The sequence below is a fragment of the Diabrotica virgifera genome, chromosome 8 (genome assembly GCF_917563875.1).
Source record: "Diabrotica virgifera virgifera chromosome 8, PGI_DIABVI_V3a".
Classification (NCBI taxonomy): Eukaryota; Metazoa; Arthropoda; class Insecta; order Coleoptera; family Chrysomelidae; genus Diabrotica; species Diabrotica virgifera.
The window spans coordinates 215,657,003-215,672,245 of NC_065450.1; the positions used below are offsets into that span (position 1 = coordinate 215,657,003).

Consider the following 15,243-nt stretch of genomic DNA (forward strand, 5'->3'; position numbering starts at 1 on the left):
TTTCTTTTTTTCAGGGAGCAGATGAGTATGCAGTGCCATATTATGACTGTGTTCCATCTGATCCATCTTTCGAAGACATGCTACAAGTGGTATGTGTGAAAAAGATTCGCCCCCAGATACCCTTGAGGTGGGAGGGCGAAGAAGTGTTACAGACTTTAGCCAAAGTGATGCAAGAATGTTGGCACTCTAATCCCGACGTTCGATTAACGGCCCTAAGAGTGAAAAAGACACTCGCGAAGTTAGATACGGACACAAGTATAAAGATTGTGTAGTGGTCTTTAATTTTGTGACTTTATTTTATATATAATTGGGGATGGTGTCAGAATTACAGAGCTTTGAGCTCAACCAAATTAATAACATGTACTAAACATACCTTTTTTTAATTTCTAAATTGTATATTGAATTGTATATTGCGTTTTATAATTATTTTCGAAAATTTTCGTTTTTTATCGTAATACTGGTACCTTCCCCAGCAAAGACTAGAGATCTAAAATCTCTGAGCGAATTTCCGCATCTGTCACAAGCTTTAAACTCAAAACTCACAGATCCAGATGCGGAAATCGCAGTTTTTACTATATGTTGAAAGAAAAATTGTATATAGATGACGACTATGTTGTAAATATTTGTTTATTAGTTAAAATTTCACTATTATATAGTATGTAAAGTCGAAAAAGTACCTATATATACATTCACAAGAGTCCAGTTGACCTAAATGAAAACCAAATTGTAGATATTAGACGAAGGCACAGTAACTCAAGGATATTATTTTGCCATAAATTTTTGGTTAACTGATTATAATGGTTTCACTGATATTAAGGTAAAACAAACTACAGTAGGAAAAATGAAAGAATACCCATGAACGGACATATAAAACACGCTGTATTTTCCTATCACTGCGTCACACAAAAAATTGGCCAGCGCAAGTACATGTAATAATTATTGTTACATGCACTTGCACTGGACAATTTTCTTTGTGACACGGTGACAGGAAAATATAGCGTGTTTTATATGTTCGTTCATGGGTATTCTTTCATTTTTCCGACTGTAAATATATATGTTATTTCCCTGGAAGATAAAAAACAGTTACATATTTAAGAACACATAACAATCCGCTTGTTTTCCATGGCATTTTATGTATTATGCATTATTGTGAGTCTTACCACAGTTTATACAATGTTTTATACAGGGTGTCCTCGAAAATAGTGCGTTCCTTTAAGGTATGGATATAATACACAATTTAGAACAAAAAAAGTCCTATAACATTTTTTTCTAAAGTTAACCGTTTACAAGACATGGCAACATAGCCTAGAAGAACTTGCTGTGACTGTGGAAATGTAATCTAATGTAATAACCCTTTGTTTATTTACTTTGAGGTGTGATTTTTGGTGTTGACATCCTAGGTACATACCAGCAAAATAATAGATATAGGTTTGGTTGATATTTACATTATTTTACCTACCAGATGCAACTGACAACTGACCTACAAACCTACTTTTTTAATCTTTAGATTTTTGAGTTGCTCGTTGTTGCCAGACTTCAGTTTGCATATCAAAATGTATTTTCGTTTTTTGGTCAAACGGATCAATTTAGAAAAAATGGTATAATACTTTTTTGGTCTACATTGTGCCTTCTACCTATACCTTTAACTATTTTCGAGGACACCCTGTATACTCTTTGAGACTTTCAATCTCACTTTCATCTAAGTCTAATGTGATATTTTGATTTATCATCAACTTTGTTTTATTTAATTTTTACCCCAATTTTGCGAAATCTCTCTTGTTCAACCAGCTGGTAACTATCAAACTTAGTGGGTAGGCTGTTGTTAATTATTTTGGTAAACAATTTGTACGGATGTGGTACATAATAGGGAAGGTTAAAAATATTCAATGCAAAACAAGTATAAAACTCGAAACAGAAACAACTGTTTTTTTTTGTTTTATATAAATTTTGTCGCCAAAAAATTGTTATAATAAAATTAGGACAATAGGAAACATTTTTATCAATCTTTAAAACCAATTTTGAGTTTAAGCTATACAACTCATCATACCCAGAGGGTAAAAATACAGCTATACTATGTATACTATCCAGCTGTAATAATTTTCAGTAGAATTTGCACTTAACCATCAACAAGGCTATTATATTGGTTAACCAAATCGTATAATATGTTGGCATTTTGTGATATAGTATTGTGCAAACCCTTTGAAACAAAAAAAGTTAACGGTTTATCAGGAATATTTTGACGTAGCAGATAAAACTAGTTTTAACCACGTTTATGATACATTACTTTGTTAAATAGTACATGTCTCGTGGGTGTTCGGGAACGATTAACTTAAATTAAAATAAGTGTAAAAACAACAACTTGTCAATAATATATTTATTTGTGTCGGTAAAATAGCGTGAATATTTCTCGAAAGAGGGTTTGCTATTCTTTATGAGTGTGTTGGTGTGACCGCATCGGGTGCCCGCTGTGACTATACTGAAAAAAACCACAAACGCTAATATGTTTGTGTTTCTACCATCTGGCCAGAAAGGCGATAAATTATTTAGATTTGGCGTTTAAAAGTTGAAGCATTTCTGCAGTTTTAAGAAACGTCTTCGAATGCATTTCCAAAGTGAGTTATTGACATAAGGTTTGAATAGGTAATTAATTTATGGGGAATTCAGTTTGTTAAACTGAACACACCAAAAACATCTGATTAGGTATACATTTCGTTTCGTAAAACTTAACGGGTCCTTCTTAGCATCTGGTTTGTATATTAAATGTGAATTTTATATGACACACATTATTTCGTTTTGAGAAAAGAAAGTTAATATTTAAAATTAGCAGTTAAAAAAATAATAAATGAAGGGTGTCGCTATATACATCTTGCCAAAAGTTTATCCAACACAATTCATAAATTGTCTTAAGATTTTTTGGATTAACCCGGCAGGTAGATTGTTTGGATTAGCTTACAACTAGTACTTTAGCTTACTTGCAATATTAGTAGTTGTATCTGGACACTTTCTCTAAAACTTTTCCTTTAACAGATTTTTGTTTTTTTTGTGTTCAGCGCGATTCTATACCTCTCGCAGTACTGCGTAGTGCAATCAACCAAAATTTGCTGTCCTCAAGGAATATTATATCGTCTCCATATGTGAGATTACTCATTAGTGTTCCGTTTATTAGTATGCCTTCATTGATGTCTTCTAGGACCTATTTAAACAGCTCTTCTGAGCGCATATTAAAACGTAGAGGGGATAGTACACATCATTGTCATGGTATCTCTTTAGATTTTTGTTGGTCTACTCGTATTATGACTTTCTGATATCAGTAGAAATTTGTAATGATTCTCACATCCTGACCATCTATTTATTTCTATATTCCGTAATATGTTTGCAAGCCTTATTATGTGTTGTATTTTGTCGAAGGCTTTCTCAAAGTCAACTAGACATTTGAACATGTCACAATTGACATCACTACATCGTTCTGTTTGTTTGTATAGTAAATAATGCCTCTCTAGTTCCAAAGCCTTTTCTAAATACCAGTTGGGTTCCTGTTTATACTATCGTCTAGTTGTGTGTAGTCACGTTCCTGATGTACCAATCACAAGAAGACTTTTAAAAGATGGTTCATCAAGCTGACCATCCTATGGGCTCCGTGCGTGGGGATACACGAAACTATGCCAGCGCCCGAAGCGGCGAAATATGACAACTTTGGCGAATAATGATTGAGTAATAAATCATACAGAAATAAAAACTTCGTTTGTACAATGGTATAGAAAAAGTTTATTAAAAACCAAAAAGTCATCCAGAAGGATTCGAAAAACGTTTTCGATCTAGATCAGATCATCTTCAGTGCCTAAAATGAAGTATTTCCACGTTAGAATGAATGCAAAAGGTTAAAATTGTGACTAATTGAAGAAAAAAATGTGGTAATACTTACGTTCTGCTTAGTACATGAAACTAGAAACCTTATTAAATTGGTAACATCTAGAAATATGGTTTACATGATATTTGTAGCGACTCCATATCATATAAGTGTCATGTAAACCATATTTCTAGATGTTACCAATTTCATAAGGTTGCTAGTTTCATGTACTAAGCAGAACTTAAGTATTACCACATTTTTTCTTCAACTAGTCACAATTTTAACCTTTTGCATTCATTCTAACGTGAAAATACTTGTTCTAGACACTGAAGATGATCTGATCTAGATCGAAAACGTTTTGCGAATCCTTTTGGATGACTTTTAATGGTTTTTAATAAACTTTTTTTATACCATTGTACAATCGGAAGTTTTAACTTCTGTATGATTTTTTAATTATGGTATACAGCCAGTTACTGGGATTTTCCCATTGATTTTTGATTGAATAATAATTTTTTTCAATAGATATTTCGCTTACCTTATTATTGCCGTTTTGATTTATATTATTTATTTTTATATTCTCATATTGACTTTCTTTCCTTCCCTGATCTGGTGGTATATTCCTATCGTCATCTATTTCCATTTTGTGTTACAGACAAATAAAATTAATTGTTCAATAGACCCAGCTGATGTTAAAATCTGGTAATAATAATTCACACTGCCTAATTTCTTTCGATGTACACTTGATTAATGTTAACACCGACAACTAAACTTCAACGAAAAAGTGAAGAAAAACCCTTCAAAGCACAAAAAAAGGTTAAATATAAATAATTTGCACAATACTGTATTTGCAACATATATTTGAAGTACCTGTTAGAGAACAGTCGATTTTTTTATTGTATTACTAACGGGTGTTTAAAATATTTCAATTTCTGATTTTTATAAAGTGTGTTTATTAGACAAAAATGAGTGTATACCTTTAAATATGTACAAAGTAAATAAGTATTTATTCCTAGTTGCCATATTTATTGGGTGCGCCGAAATTCCTTGGAATTTGGCGTATTCTGTATAGTTAATCGTTAAGCTATTCCTATACGTGTGCCATTTATCAATTTTTGAGTTACTGTGCAAAATCAGCTGGTGGTATCTGCGACAATCGAACCGTTGTATACTTTTCCGTACACTCGTTATCAAAAAGCACCAATTTTTTGTATTATTTCGGAAAATTTTTCTAAAAGGTGTGTACTGACGAGAGAATTTTCTTCCGAATATACCAAACTAGCCTGGCGAGCACAAATAAGCAAATGGTCAAGTTATTCAAAGTGTTAGTTCTTCTCGCTGCATTCCCATGTTCTGCTCATTCGTATTTTATTTCAGTATTCGTCCGGCCACGGTAGCAGAGAATCTGGTAATAGCTGCCGGAGCTATTTTTCTTATTCAATTTATTACAAATAAAACGAAATTAAGAAAAAAACATTAAAAATACATTGGATAAGGAGGTTGTTTTTAAGTCATAACAAAGCAACTCTATACTTAATTTCGGTTCATCTCTATTTAAAAGAAATGCCATAGGGAAAAAGCAAACCATTTAGATACATACAGTGAGCACGTAAAGGTTGGAATAAATTCCTTTTCTCGAGAATGGACGATTTTCGAAAAATATCCCGAAACTGGTCAATTTTTATTTTTAAATTGCGACTTTTTGGCATATGTATCATACTAGTGACGTCACCGATCTGGGTGTGATGACGTCATCTATATTTTTTAAATGAGAATAGGGGTCGTTTGATAGCTCATTTGAAAGGTTTTTCAATTTTCTATTCAGTAATATAAACATTTACATAACTATTTACACCGGGTGTCCAAAAAAAATTTTTTTGAACTAAATTTATTGACATAAAAATAAGAATGCATGTAATTTATTTAGTTCAAAATACTTGTACTGCTCTTAGAAAATAGAAAAAAAAGTTGATTTGAAAAATAGCCATTGCTTTTCGCTTAAATTAAATGTTCAAACTGCCAAGGGGAAGGTGGGTGGCGGCTTTAATATTGAATTTAATCAAAAAAACAATATTTATTTGTCAAATAAACATTATTTCCTGTTTTCTGATAGCAGTAAAATGTATTTTGAGTTAAATAAATTACACAGAGTCTGCATTATATGTCAATAAATTTAATTAAAAATTTTTTTTTGGACACTTCGTATAAATAATTATGTTAATGTTTATATTACTGAATAGAGAATTGAAAAACCTTTCAAATGAGCTAGCACACGACCCCTATTTTCATTTAAAAAAATATAGATGACGTCATCACACCCAGATCGGTGACGTCACTAGTATGATACATATGCCAAAAAGTCACAATTTAAAAATAAAAATTGACCAGTTTCGGGATATTTTTCAAAAATCGTCCATTCTCGAGAAAATAAATTTATTCCAACCTTTACGTGCTCACTGTATTGTTATGATCTGTTGTCTCTTACTTTTATATTAATTAGTATTTATTTAATTAATTATTGAATTGACGCAAATCATACAAAATAAATTAATAAAAAAATCTCAGGGTACCTTTTTGTCATAAAAAAATAACTAAATTATCTTAGGTTATACTTATCCTTTCTCGTGGCTTCAGTATCTCTTAGTTGATTCTTATCGGGATAAAATAGGAAAAGGAAATAAATAGAAAACCATAAATAAGCACATACAAATACCTTTATTATCAAAAGCAATGCTCTGAAAATCTATCAATTAAATCCTGTGGGCATAATTGTCCAAATGAAACATTTTCCATATAATTAATCTAATTCAAACAAATATTTATCGCTTTGTTCCTGATACCATTATTAAAATAAGCTAAACAACAAATTTAGGTATTTGCAAAACTACTTATACTTCCTATTAAATTTTTGAAATATTGGAATCTTAATTCATATGCTTTTACGCAAAAATTTTAACTTCTGATTATAAAGAACATCTATCACATAAGTTATTGACTGACCTTTTTGATTCACACACAATGATGTCTCCCCTTGACCCAAACAGCTCTTCCTTGTTGATTATGTTAGGCTACCAATCAAAGCCCTCTCCGTTCTCAGCATCAATCCAGCAGCATACCAGCAACTATTTCTCCAAAACACAAGCCAGGCCTCTTTTGACCAGTACTCGTTCAATAAACTCCAAAACTCTCTCCTCTCTTTCTCTCAATAATAATCTCCTGAGACCCAAGTATCTTTTTTTACTTGGTGTCACAAATAATTTTAATAACTATAGTTCTTGTAACTTACTCTCTTGGACTTTACAGAATCAAAGAGGTTTTTCTTCTCAATTTGATTTGTCTCTCGTTCCACTTTTCAGCTACTCTCTACTATCAAACAACCACTAGTACTTGCTTCTGAAACTATCCGCGAAAACTTTCGACTGCCCTTCTCGGATGCCGGCCACACAATAATCTTTCTTTTCCAAACTGTCTCAACATTCAAACTTCTCTTTCCCCCTTCCAAATTGCCAAGCCAATAAGAAACATTTCTCTTTCCACATTCCTCTTTTTCATTCGAAAAACCCAGGCATTCTTTCAAACAATACTTCTACTCAAACTAATCACTTTTCGGAAATTATACAAATATTCTTGTGCTTAAACAGACTTAAAATTCCAAATCTTTCTACCTTTATTTTTCTAAAAACTAATAATTACAGCTACCTGTGGATTTTACCTTTCACGTAACAAACAATCTTTTTAAATTATAATCCTAAATAAATTGTCTTTTCACTTCACTTTATATACAAATGTATTTAAGTCTTCAGGGAAAAACTCATTAAGGATAAACCCATTGCGTAAAACCTACCTTCTGCTAAATAGTTACAAATCAATATACAGGGTGTATCAAATTTATGTGCCCGCGTTATAATTAAAAAATTAAAATTTTTACTCTATCTTTGATAAAGTGATACATAATAGTATATTTCATTCGTTCCTAAAAAACTAAAGAGTAATTATTATTAGTTTTGGTAAGAATTTTGAAAAAACTACCTTTTCTTGTACCTGTCGATTTGCCTGTTTTCTCTTTGGAAATTGGCTAGCACACTATCAATCCTTTTCTTTGCTTCTTCGGAGGTACATCCTACTTCTTCAACTATTAATATCCATGCATCATTTGTTTTTATTTTAAGGGCACCCGAAGTCCCATTTAATGACAATGTTAACATTATGTCATATAGCCATGTAACCAAAGCACTTAAAGACCCATTTTTTATTTCATTTTGAAACTAGCTGTATTGTTTAGTCCTGCGTAGATTTTTGTAAGTTACGAGTGAAAGAAACATTTATTTTAAAAATTTTTAAAATACCCTTACAAAAAAAACCTAAAGAAGTTTAGATTTTATTTTTTATTTTACTTGTTTTTGTACATTTTTCAAAAAACTTTACGTGGGACTTTATATTATCCATCTACAACATCTGTAAAAATTTGGGCCTTATATCATCTAAAGATCCAGAGATATTTGACATCAAATGTTAAAAACCTAGTATTCGGGAAATCGCAAAAACATAAAACACTCTTAACAGGCTATAAAGCTACCAGTACACAGTAAGTTGAGGTCAGACATTCAAAAAACAAATTGTAACCATGGATATTTTATACTATGTATAATGTGTTATATATCGTTGAAAAGAAAAGATTCCAGAGAATAATTTTATAGAAAGAGAAATCATAACCCAAAAAACCTTAAAAATTCAATTTTCGGGCTTTGGCTGCCCTTAATATAATATTGCCCATGTTTTGGATTTCATATCGCAGGAGAGCGTTCATATAAATCAATTAGTTCTAAACATTTTTTTTTTCTGTTCCATTCCATTTTTTTAAGTGCAGAACTAATCAAAATTCTTGTTTGATTAAACATTTGCCACGAACACAACAAATATGTTGAACGCCCGTGCCCACGGAGCATCAACGAACAAATGCTCGCTTTTGATATGTCAATGGTTGCAGTGTGCTCTGCTCATTCAGTTTGTTCGGAGAAAAATCCTCCAAGTCAGTACGCACCTTAAAAAGTGCTCAAGTTAAAATTTTCAAGTGCAATTGAGATAGTCTAAGACTTTTTGCATTAATTTTGTTGTTTCTAAATTTTAAACGAAATGTTAACCCATGTTTAACTATTGAATTTAAGCGTTTCTGGAAAATGTTATTGGAATTTTCATTTTATTTCATTATTTGTCCGTTTTGTACTTTTCAAGTAGGCCGTGTGACTGTTAGAATGTGCATTTATATTATAATTGTATATAAATTTATTGTTATATGACTATATGTGAGCGAATTTGAATGTGCAGTAAATTTATTATTATTGCAAGACTGATATTTTGAATGTTGTGCGTTTTGTGAAGAAAATAAAATAATATGTCAAAAATTATTGCGTTTTATTTTTATTAAGTTATAGATAATAATTTTGTTGTAAAACGATCTCTCCTAGCCTTCTTATGGTTCTCTCTCTCCCAGCATTCGTATGGTTTGCAAATTATAGAAACCACGAATGCTTTGCCAGAAACTTGGTCTCTATAAAAGTTTTATTTTAATTTTATTGAAGTAAAACTTTCGTTTGTTTTATTAAGTTGTTTCAACCAATTTATTCGGAAGATTTGGAAGCAAGGGTACGTAATATCAAAAGATGTTTAGATAATAATATTGAAGAGAATTAAGGAAGCAATTCTCACATCATACCAGGGTGTCTTATTTTCGAGCTCATTTGAGATATATCAACCATGACAAATGTCAAAACAGAAATGTCGCACGCAAGTGCTCTATCGTTCGAGATTTTTTATGTTCTGCAAGTGGAGAAAATGGAAATAGATATTCTCAAAATTCCTTGTTCGACATAATATGTCGAATGAGCATCGAGCAGTGGTGACCCCAGAGACATATTATCAATACAGCTTTTCATTGACAGTCATTATGCTGTATAGGGCTTTTCATCGATTGTCATTTGTTTCGAGCTCCTGTCATATGTTGTATAATCTGTGTATAATATTAATATACACGGATTATACGACATTTGACAGAAGCTCAAAACAAATGACTGTGAATGAAAAGCTCTATTATCATAGGCAGAGTACAGTGTGTCATTTCGGAGCGAAGTGACGCGGACAGCATCTTTTTTATTTGGCTCAGTACTCAGTATACTGTGGCTCAGTGCTGTTTCACTCTTACGCATAGTAAAGCTGCGACAGTAGTCCTCACTTAATACCATCTTAGTTTCTCGATACAATGTGCTAGAAAGAGATACAGCAAACCAGTCCAAGAGATCTTGTCGTCAGGAAGCGCGGAGGATAGGGCTTTTCATTGATTGTCATTTGTTTCGAGCTGCTGTCAGATTTTGTATTATCTGTGTATAATATTAATATACACAGATTATACTAAATATGACGGAAGCTCCAAACAAATTACTGAATGAAAAGCAGTATAGGCTCACTCTATGTAAATATATACCTCTATGATTAAAAACATTGTCACTGTGACAGTCAAGTGTGTCACAAAATGTGTCATTATTAACTGCAGATATAATCATAGAGTTAAATATTAGCATAGAGAGAGTGTCATTCAGAGCGAAGTGACGACACCATCTTTTTTATTTGGATTAGTGCTGTTTCACTCTTACGCATAGTAGAACTGCTACAGTTGTCCTCCTCTTCCGTGCCTATATTCACACTGAATGTCATCATAGTTTCTCGATACAATGTGTTAGAAGGAGATGCAGCAAACCAGTCTCTGAGATCTTGTCGTCAGGAAGCGCGGAAGGTAAGCTCCCTCTATGTTAATATATACCTCTATGGATACAATACATGTATTATTTGAGAATTTTGGTAAGTTTCTACAAAAAATTGATGGCCATTAAAGTTTACACGATTGTTATTTGTTTCGAGCTTCTATCATGTGTCACATAATATTAATATATCTACGACATACGTCTTTGGTTTGTATCATTGGTATATATTATATATAATAACGTATGACGCGGATATATTAATATTATGTGAAACATGACGGAAGTTCGAAACAAATGACTGTGAATGAAAAGCCCTATACGCTGTGAGCTTGTACGTAGAGGAGATATTTATAAATTCGCGAGCGCCAGTAGTGACAAGTCTGTAAACGTTTACCGGAAATTTGACATAAATGTCAAAGTGATTAATTTAAAATTAAAAACATTAATTATAAAAAATATTAGTTGGTCAAAACTGAGGTATATATTATTTTTACCTTAAATATACTTTCGTTTTAAATACTGAATTTACGTTTTTTTAATGTTCCGTAATATGTAATTATAAATTAATCTATTAATCTTAGCGCCATCTACACGATAATTGTGAAAGTATCCGAAGTAAGAAATTAATATTTCATCAATAGAACGTCAAAATGATTAGCAAAATCTTTAAAAAAAAAATCTATTACAATTTAATTACTTTTTAGCGTTGTAAATATTAAGCGATAACAATTAAATAATAAATTTAAAAACTACCGGTGAAAGTTGAATTAGTAATCCGCTAGGAGCGACACCAGCGAAGCTCAGAGCCTATACTCCCCACTTCAACTTGTGGTCAATCACATCGCGATAAATCCATTTACATATTAAAGCGTAGACTCGGCATACTCACCAAAAAAGCGTAACGCGTAAAAGCGTATGTCGACGTTACACCCCTATGCATTGAATGGCATATCCCTAGCGAAGTCTATCCTTTACATGTCTCTGGATAAATCACAGCGTTTCAATCATCAACAAATCACAACAACTTGTCATCACAATAAGTTGCTGTGACTTATCGCTGTGTCTAAACGACGCTTTACACTGACAAACCTGCAACTAAGCATGATGGGTTGCTTAGTAGATGTAGAATTAGTAGAATGCTTAATAGTGAGAAAAGAACAATTGCTTATTTTATTTTAATTTATACCTATTGTTTTAAAATATATCAGCAAGTTTAAAGTAATTATATAAAATTAAAGCTATTTTTATAAATCAAAAATACCTTAGTTTAAAAATTTATTGATTTATTTGGCGACACCTATCGCAAAAAAGCTACAACACTGGATATTCCACATGTTCATATTACAGTATACATTTACTTATTTAGGTTCTGAACTTTACGCTATCTGGAATAGATAGCGACAATGTGTGCGTGTCTATACGTGGTTTAATTTTGGTGAGGAGTAGTTCGATTTAGAAATTTTTGGTTATCGCTTCTCGGCCTCTGGCTAAGATCAAAGTGTAGTATCTGTTCTTATCAGCTTAATATCTGATACGCCCCGCATGCGGGGCCAGTATATTAAACTGATTTTTGGAAATAGATGGAAGGTTAAGGGGCTTGCTCCACTTCTATCACGGGTTGGCCCGGTATTGCAGTACCGCCGGGATCGGCCCACAAAAAATAATCAAAACACAAAATTTTTAACTTCATTTACTGGATTCACTTTCTACTCTACAAAAAAAAACTACATAAATCGTACATTTTAATTATTGCAGTTTTTATTTCTCTATGGACTATGGATTAGAATAGAATATTAAATTGGATTTGGAATTGAGGAGTTTATAAAACAAAATCAAGCGTATTTGGGTAAATCGTATGTGTGTGTATTGTATAATGAGGTACAGTCGGAAAAATGAAAGAATACCCATGAACGAACATATAAAACACGCTGTATTTTCCTGTCACCGCGTCACAAAGAAAATTGTCCAGTGCAAGTACATGTAACAATAATTATTACATGTACTTGCGCTCGCCAATTTTTTGTGTGACACGGTGACAGGAAAATACAGCGTGTTTTATATGTTCGTTCATGGGTATTCTTTCATTTTTCCTACTGTATATCAGCGGCGGCTCGTGGGTCAATCTTCAGGGGGGTCATTTTGGTTTGAAAACTTCAAACTGTTGATTTTTTAAAGTATTTAAAAGATCTTTTAGCATTTATATTTTAGATAAAAAATACAGACTTAGATAAAACTCAATACTATTTACCCTAGTTTTCCGAAAATTAAATTTGTCTTTTTTTAGAGTAAATCTTTTAAAAAATATAGGAAAAATGGTATGAACAGGTTATTGACTGATATATAGATAGGAATATTTATAGTATAATAAATTGTAAATTTATTAAAACGAAACTTACTTTAAATATTTTTATATTTTAAGTCAATTCTTCTATCCTTTAGTTCTGCAAAATAGTCTATGACCTTCTCATTGAAATTTGGAATGCTCTTGACAAGCGTTTTCTCGATGCTCAGCATAGACAAGGCACTAAGTCTAGGTTGTCCCATCGTATTACGCAGGAATGTTTTTACTCTTTTTAAAGTAGAAAAACATCTCTCACTTTCCACGGTTGTCATAGGGAGTGTGCACAAAATATTTAATAACTTCACTGCTTCAGAAAATGTTTCAGACAAATTCATGTTAATAAAAAGCTGAAGTATGGCTACTGCACCAGCACTATTGCGAAAATCCTCACGACAATATAAGACTTCAAGTTCCGATTTTAGTTTGGAAATATTCACTGTGGGATAATTAGCCGTCACCATTTTTAAAATATTTTGCGGAAAGTTGGTAGTGTATGCTTCAAATTTCTCTATGTAGAATAACTGTGAAATCATGAGATGATCATTGAAACTAAACCTGTGATTTATTTCAGATATAATAATATCACAAATTTCAAGTGCAGTTCGTCGCTTTGGATCCTCTGCAGTAGTTTTTCTTTTTTTTGCTGTTGATGTGCTTGGTACTTCTGATTCCAAAATAGTATTTCTAATTATTTGGATATTGTTGTTAAAAGACAGGATACAATTTTTGACAGATATAACATCAATGTCTCGCATTTGCAATTGTTTAAACAATATATCAACATGGGGCATTATTTTATGGAAAAAATTTAACCAAAATAAAAAATGCTCATCTTCCAAATGTCTTTTTAAACCAGTTGCTTGATTTATATTGTTACCATCTTGCTCCTCATCAATAATTTCCTCTAAGCAAGATTTTAAATCATCTTTATAAGTGTATACAATTTCAACACATTTTGTATTGAAAGCCCATCGAGTAGGCGCAGCTTTAGGTAGCCTTACTTTAACCACTCTATCCAGAACCATCGTACGTTTTGGAGATCGGCCGAAAAAGGACGAAAATCCGTGTAAATTTGCAAAAAATATTTTTATCGGTTTGTGTTGACTCGCCGCTTTTTGGAGGATAAGATTAAATTGATGGGCATAGCAGTGAATGAAGTGTGCATTTGGGTATATTTCTTTAATTTTTGTTTGTACTCCTCCCAGTTTACCGCTCATGACTGATGCACCATCGTAACTTTGGGCAATCAATTTTTCAGGTGCTTCATTAATTTTTAATAATTGAAGTTCTTCCAATATTACATTAGTTAAATGTTGTGCTGTAGTACCTAGGGGGTTAACAAATTTCCAAAATCTTTCATGTACAATACCAGTTAATACATATCGCAATATGATAATCATCTGCGTTTTATTGGAGCTGTCTGTGGTCTCATCTACTTGAATGGCCACAAAATTTGTCTGGCCAATCTCCTTCATGATATGAGTATGCACAATGGCTAACATTGATTCTAAAATATCGTTCTGAATTGTTTTCGATGTTCCTTTAAATACTGTACTTTTTTCAATGTGTTCTTTAAACATTAAATCCAGTTCAGAAACAAAATCGATAAGGCCCAGAAAAATTCCACGATTATTGGAGCTGTCACTTTCGTCATGACCGCGCAATGCAATTTCGAAAACTCCACAAAATTTTACACAGTCGATTAGTTTGTTTAAAATATACCTATTTTTAGATACCAATTCATTAAAGTCATGCACAGATTTACGATATACACTATCAAGTTGCTGTCTTATGTTAACACGTCCTAAACTTGCGTAACTCATTGATGAATTTATATGAGTAGTTGAAGAGGCATGTTTTGTAATTTTCACTTTTAAATGCTTAATGTCAGTTACTCCATTTTTCGCCCATACAGCGTCATTCGAAAACAGTAAACACGGATAGCAAAAAAATGCATTTCTCACACTGCAGCCACAAATCCAATCACACAAATTGTACATTGATTCTTTAAAATATCTTTGAATGTCCTTACCCCTATCCTTTGTTGTTTGTTTTAAATTCATGTTTGGTTTTGGTCGACCACTTTCTTTTTTCTCAAGCCGCCGTTCATAATTTAGTGTTCCAGCAGATTTTAAGGCAATTATTTCGTCAACAACACTCATCTTGTTTTTGTTACAATCACAAAAAAATCCAACAAAACAAAATAAATTACGCAAATACGCCGCGATCGATATAGACCTGCCGTGAAGTGCGGTCAGCAGACGGTAACTAACTAAACGTGAGGCCGTCGACTCTACTAGAGG

The 15,243-nt window shown here is 32.3% G+C and overlaps 1 protein-coding gene and 1 non-coding gene across 5 annotated transcripts in view; both read left to right on the plus strand.

Annotated features, from left to right (window-relative positions):
• LOC126889501 (bone morphogenetic protein receptor type-1B) overlaps positions 1 to 9,246 on the plus strand; it is a 233,443-nt gene extending 224,197 nt beyond the window's left edge. For all 4 annotated transcript variants that reach the window (XM_050657839.1, XM_050657838.1, XM_050657840.1 and 1 more), the window contains exon 7: positions 15 to 9,246. In XM_050657839.1, coding sequence (XP_050513796.1) covers positions 15 to 272 — 258 coding nt within the window. In that variant the 3' untranslated portion in view covers positions 273 to 9,246. The remainder of the gene's footprint in view (positions 1 to 14) is intronic.
• A 2,821-nt stretch (positions 9,247 to 12,067) lies between these two features.
• On the plus strand, positions 12,068 to 12,259 carry LOC126890820 (U2 spliceosomal RNA). Its single transcript, XR_007700473.1, has one exon. It is a non-coding gene; the product is annotated as a U2 spliceosomal RNA (small nuclear RNA).
• Positions 12,260 to 15,243: the final 2,984 nt, after the last annotated feature.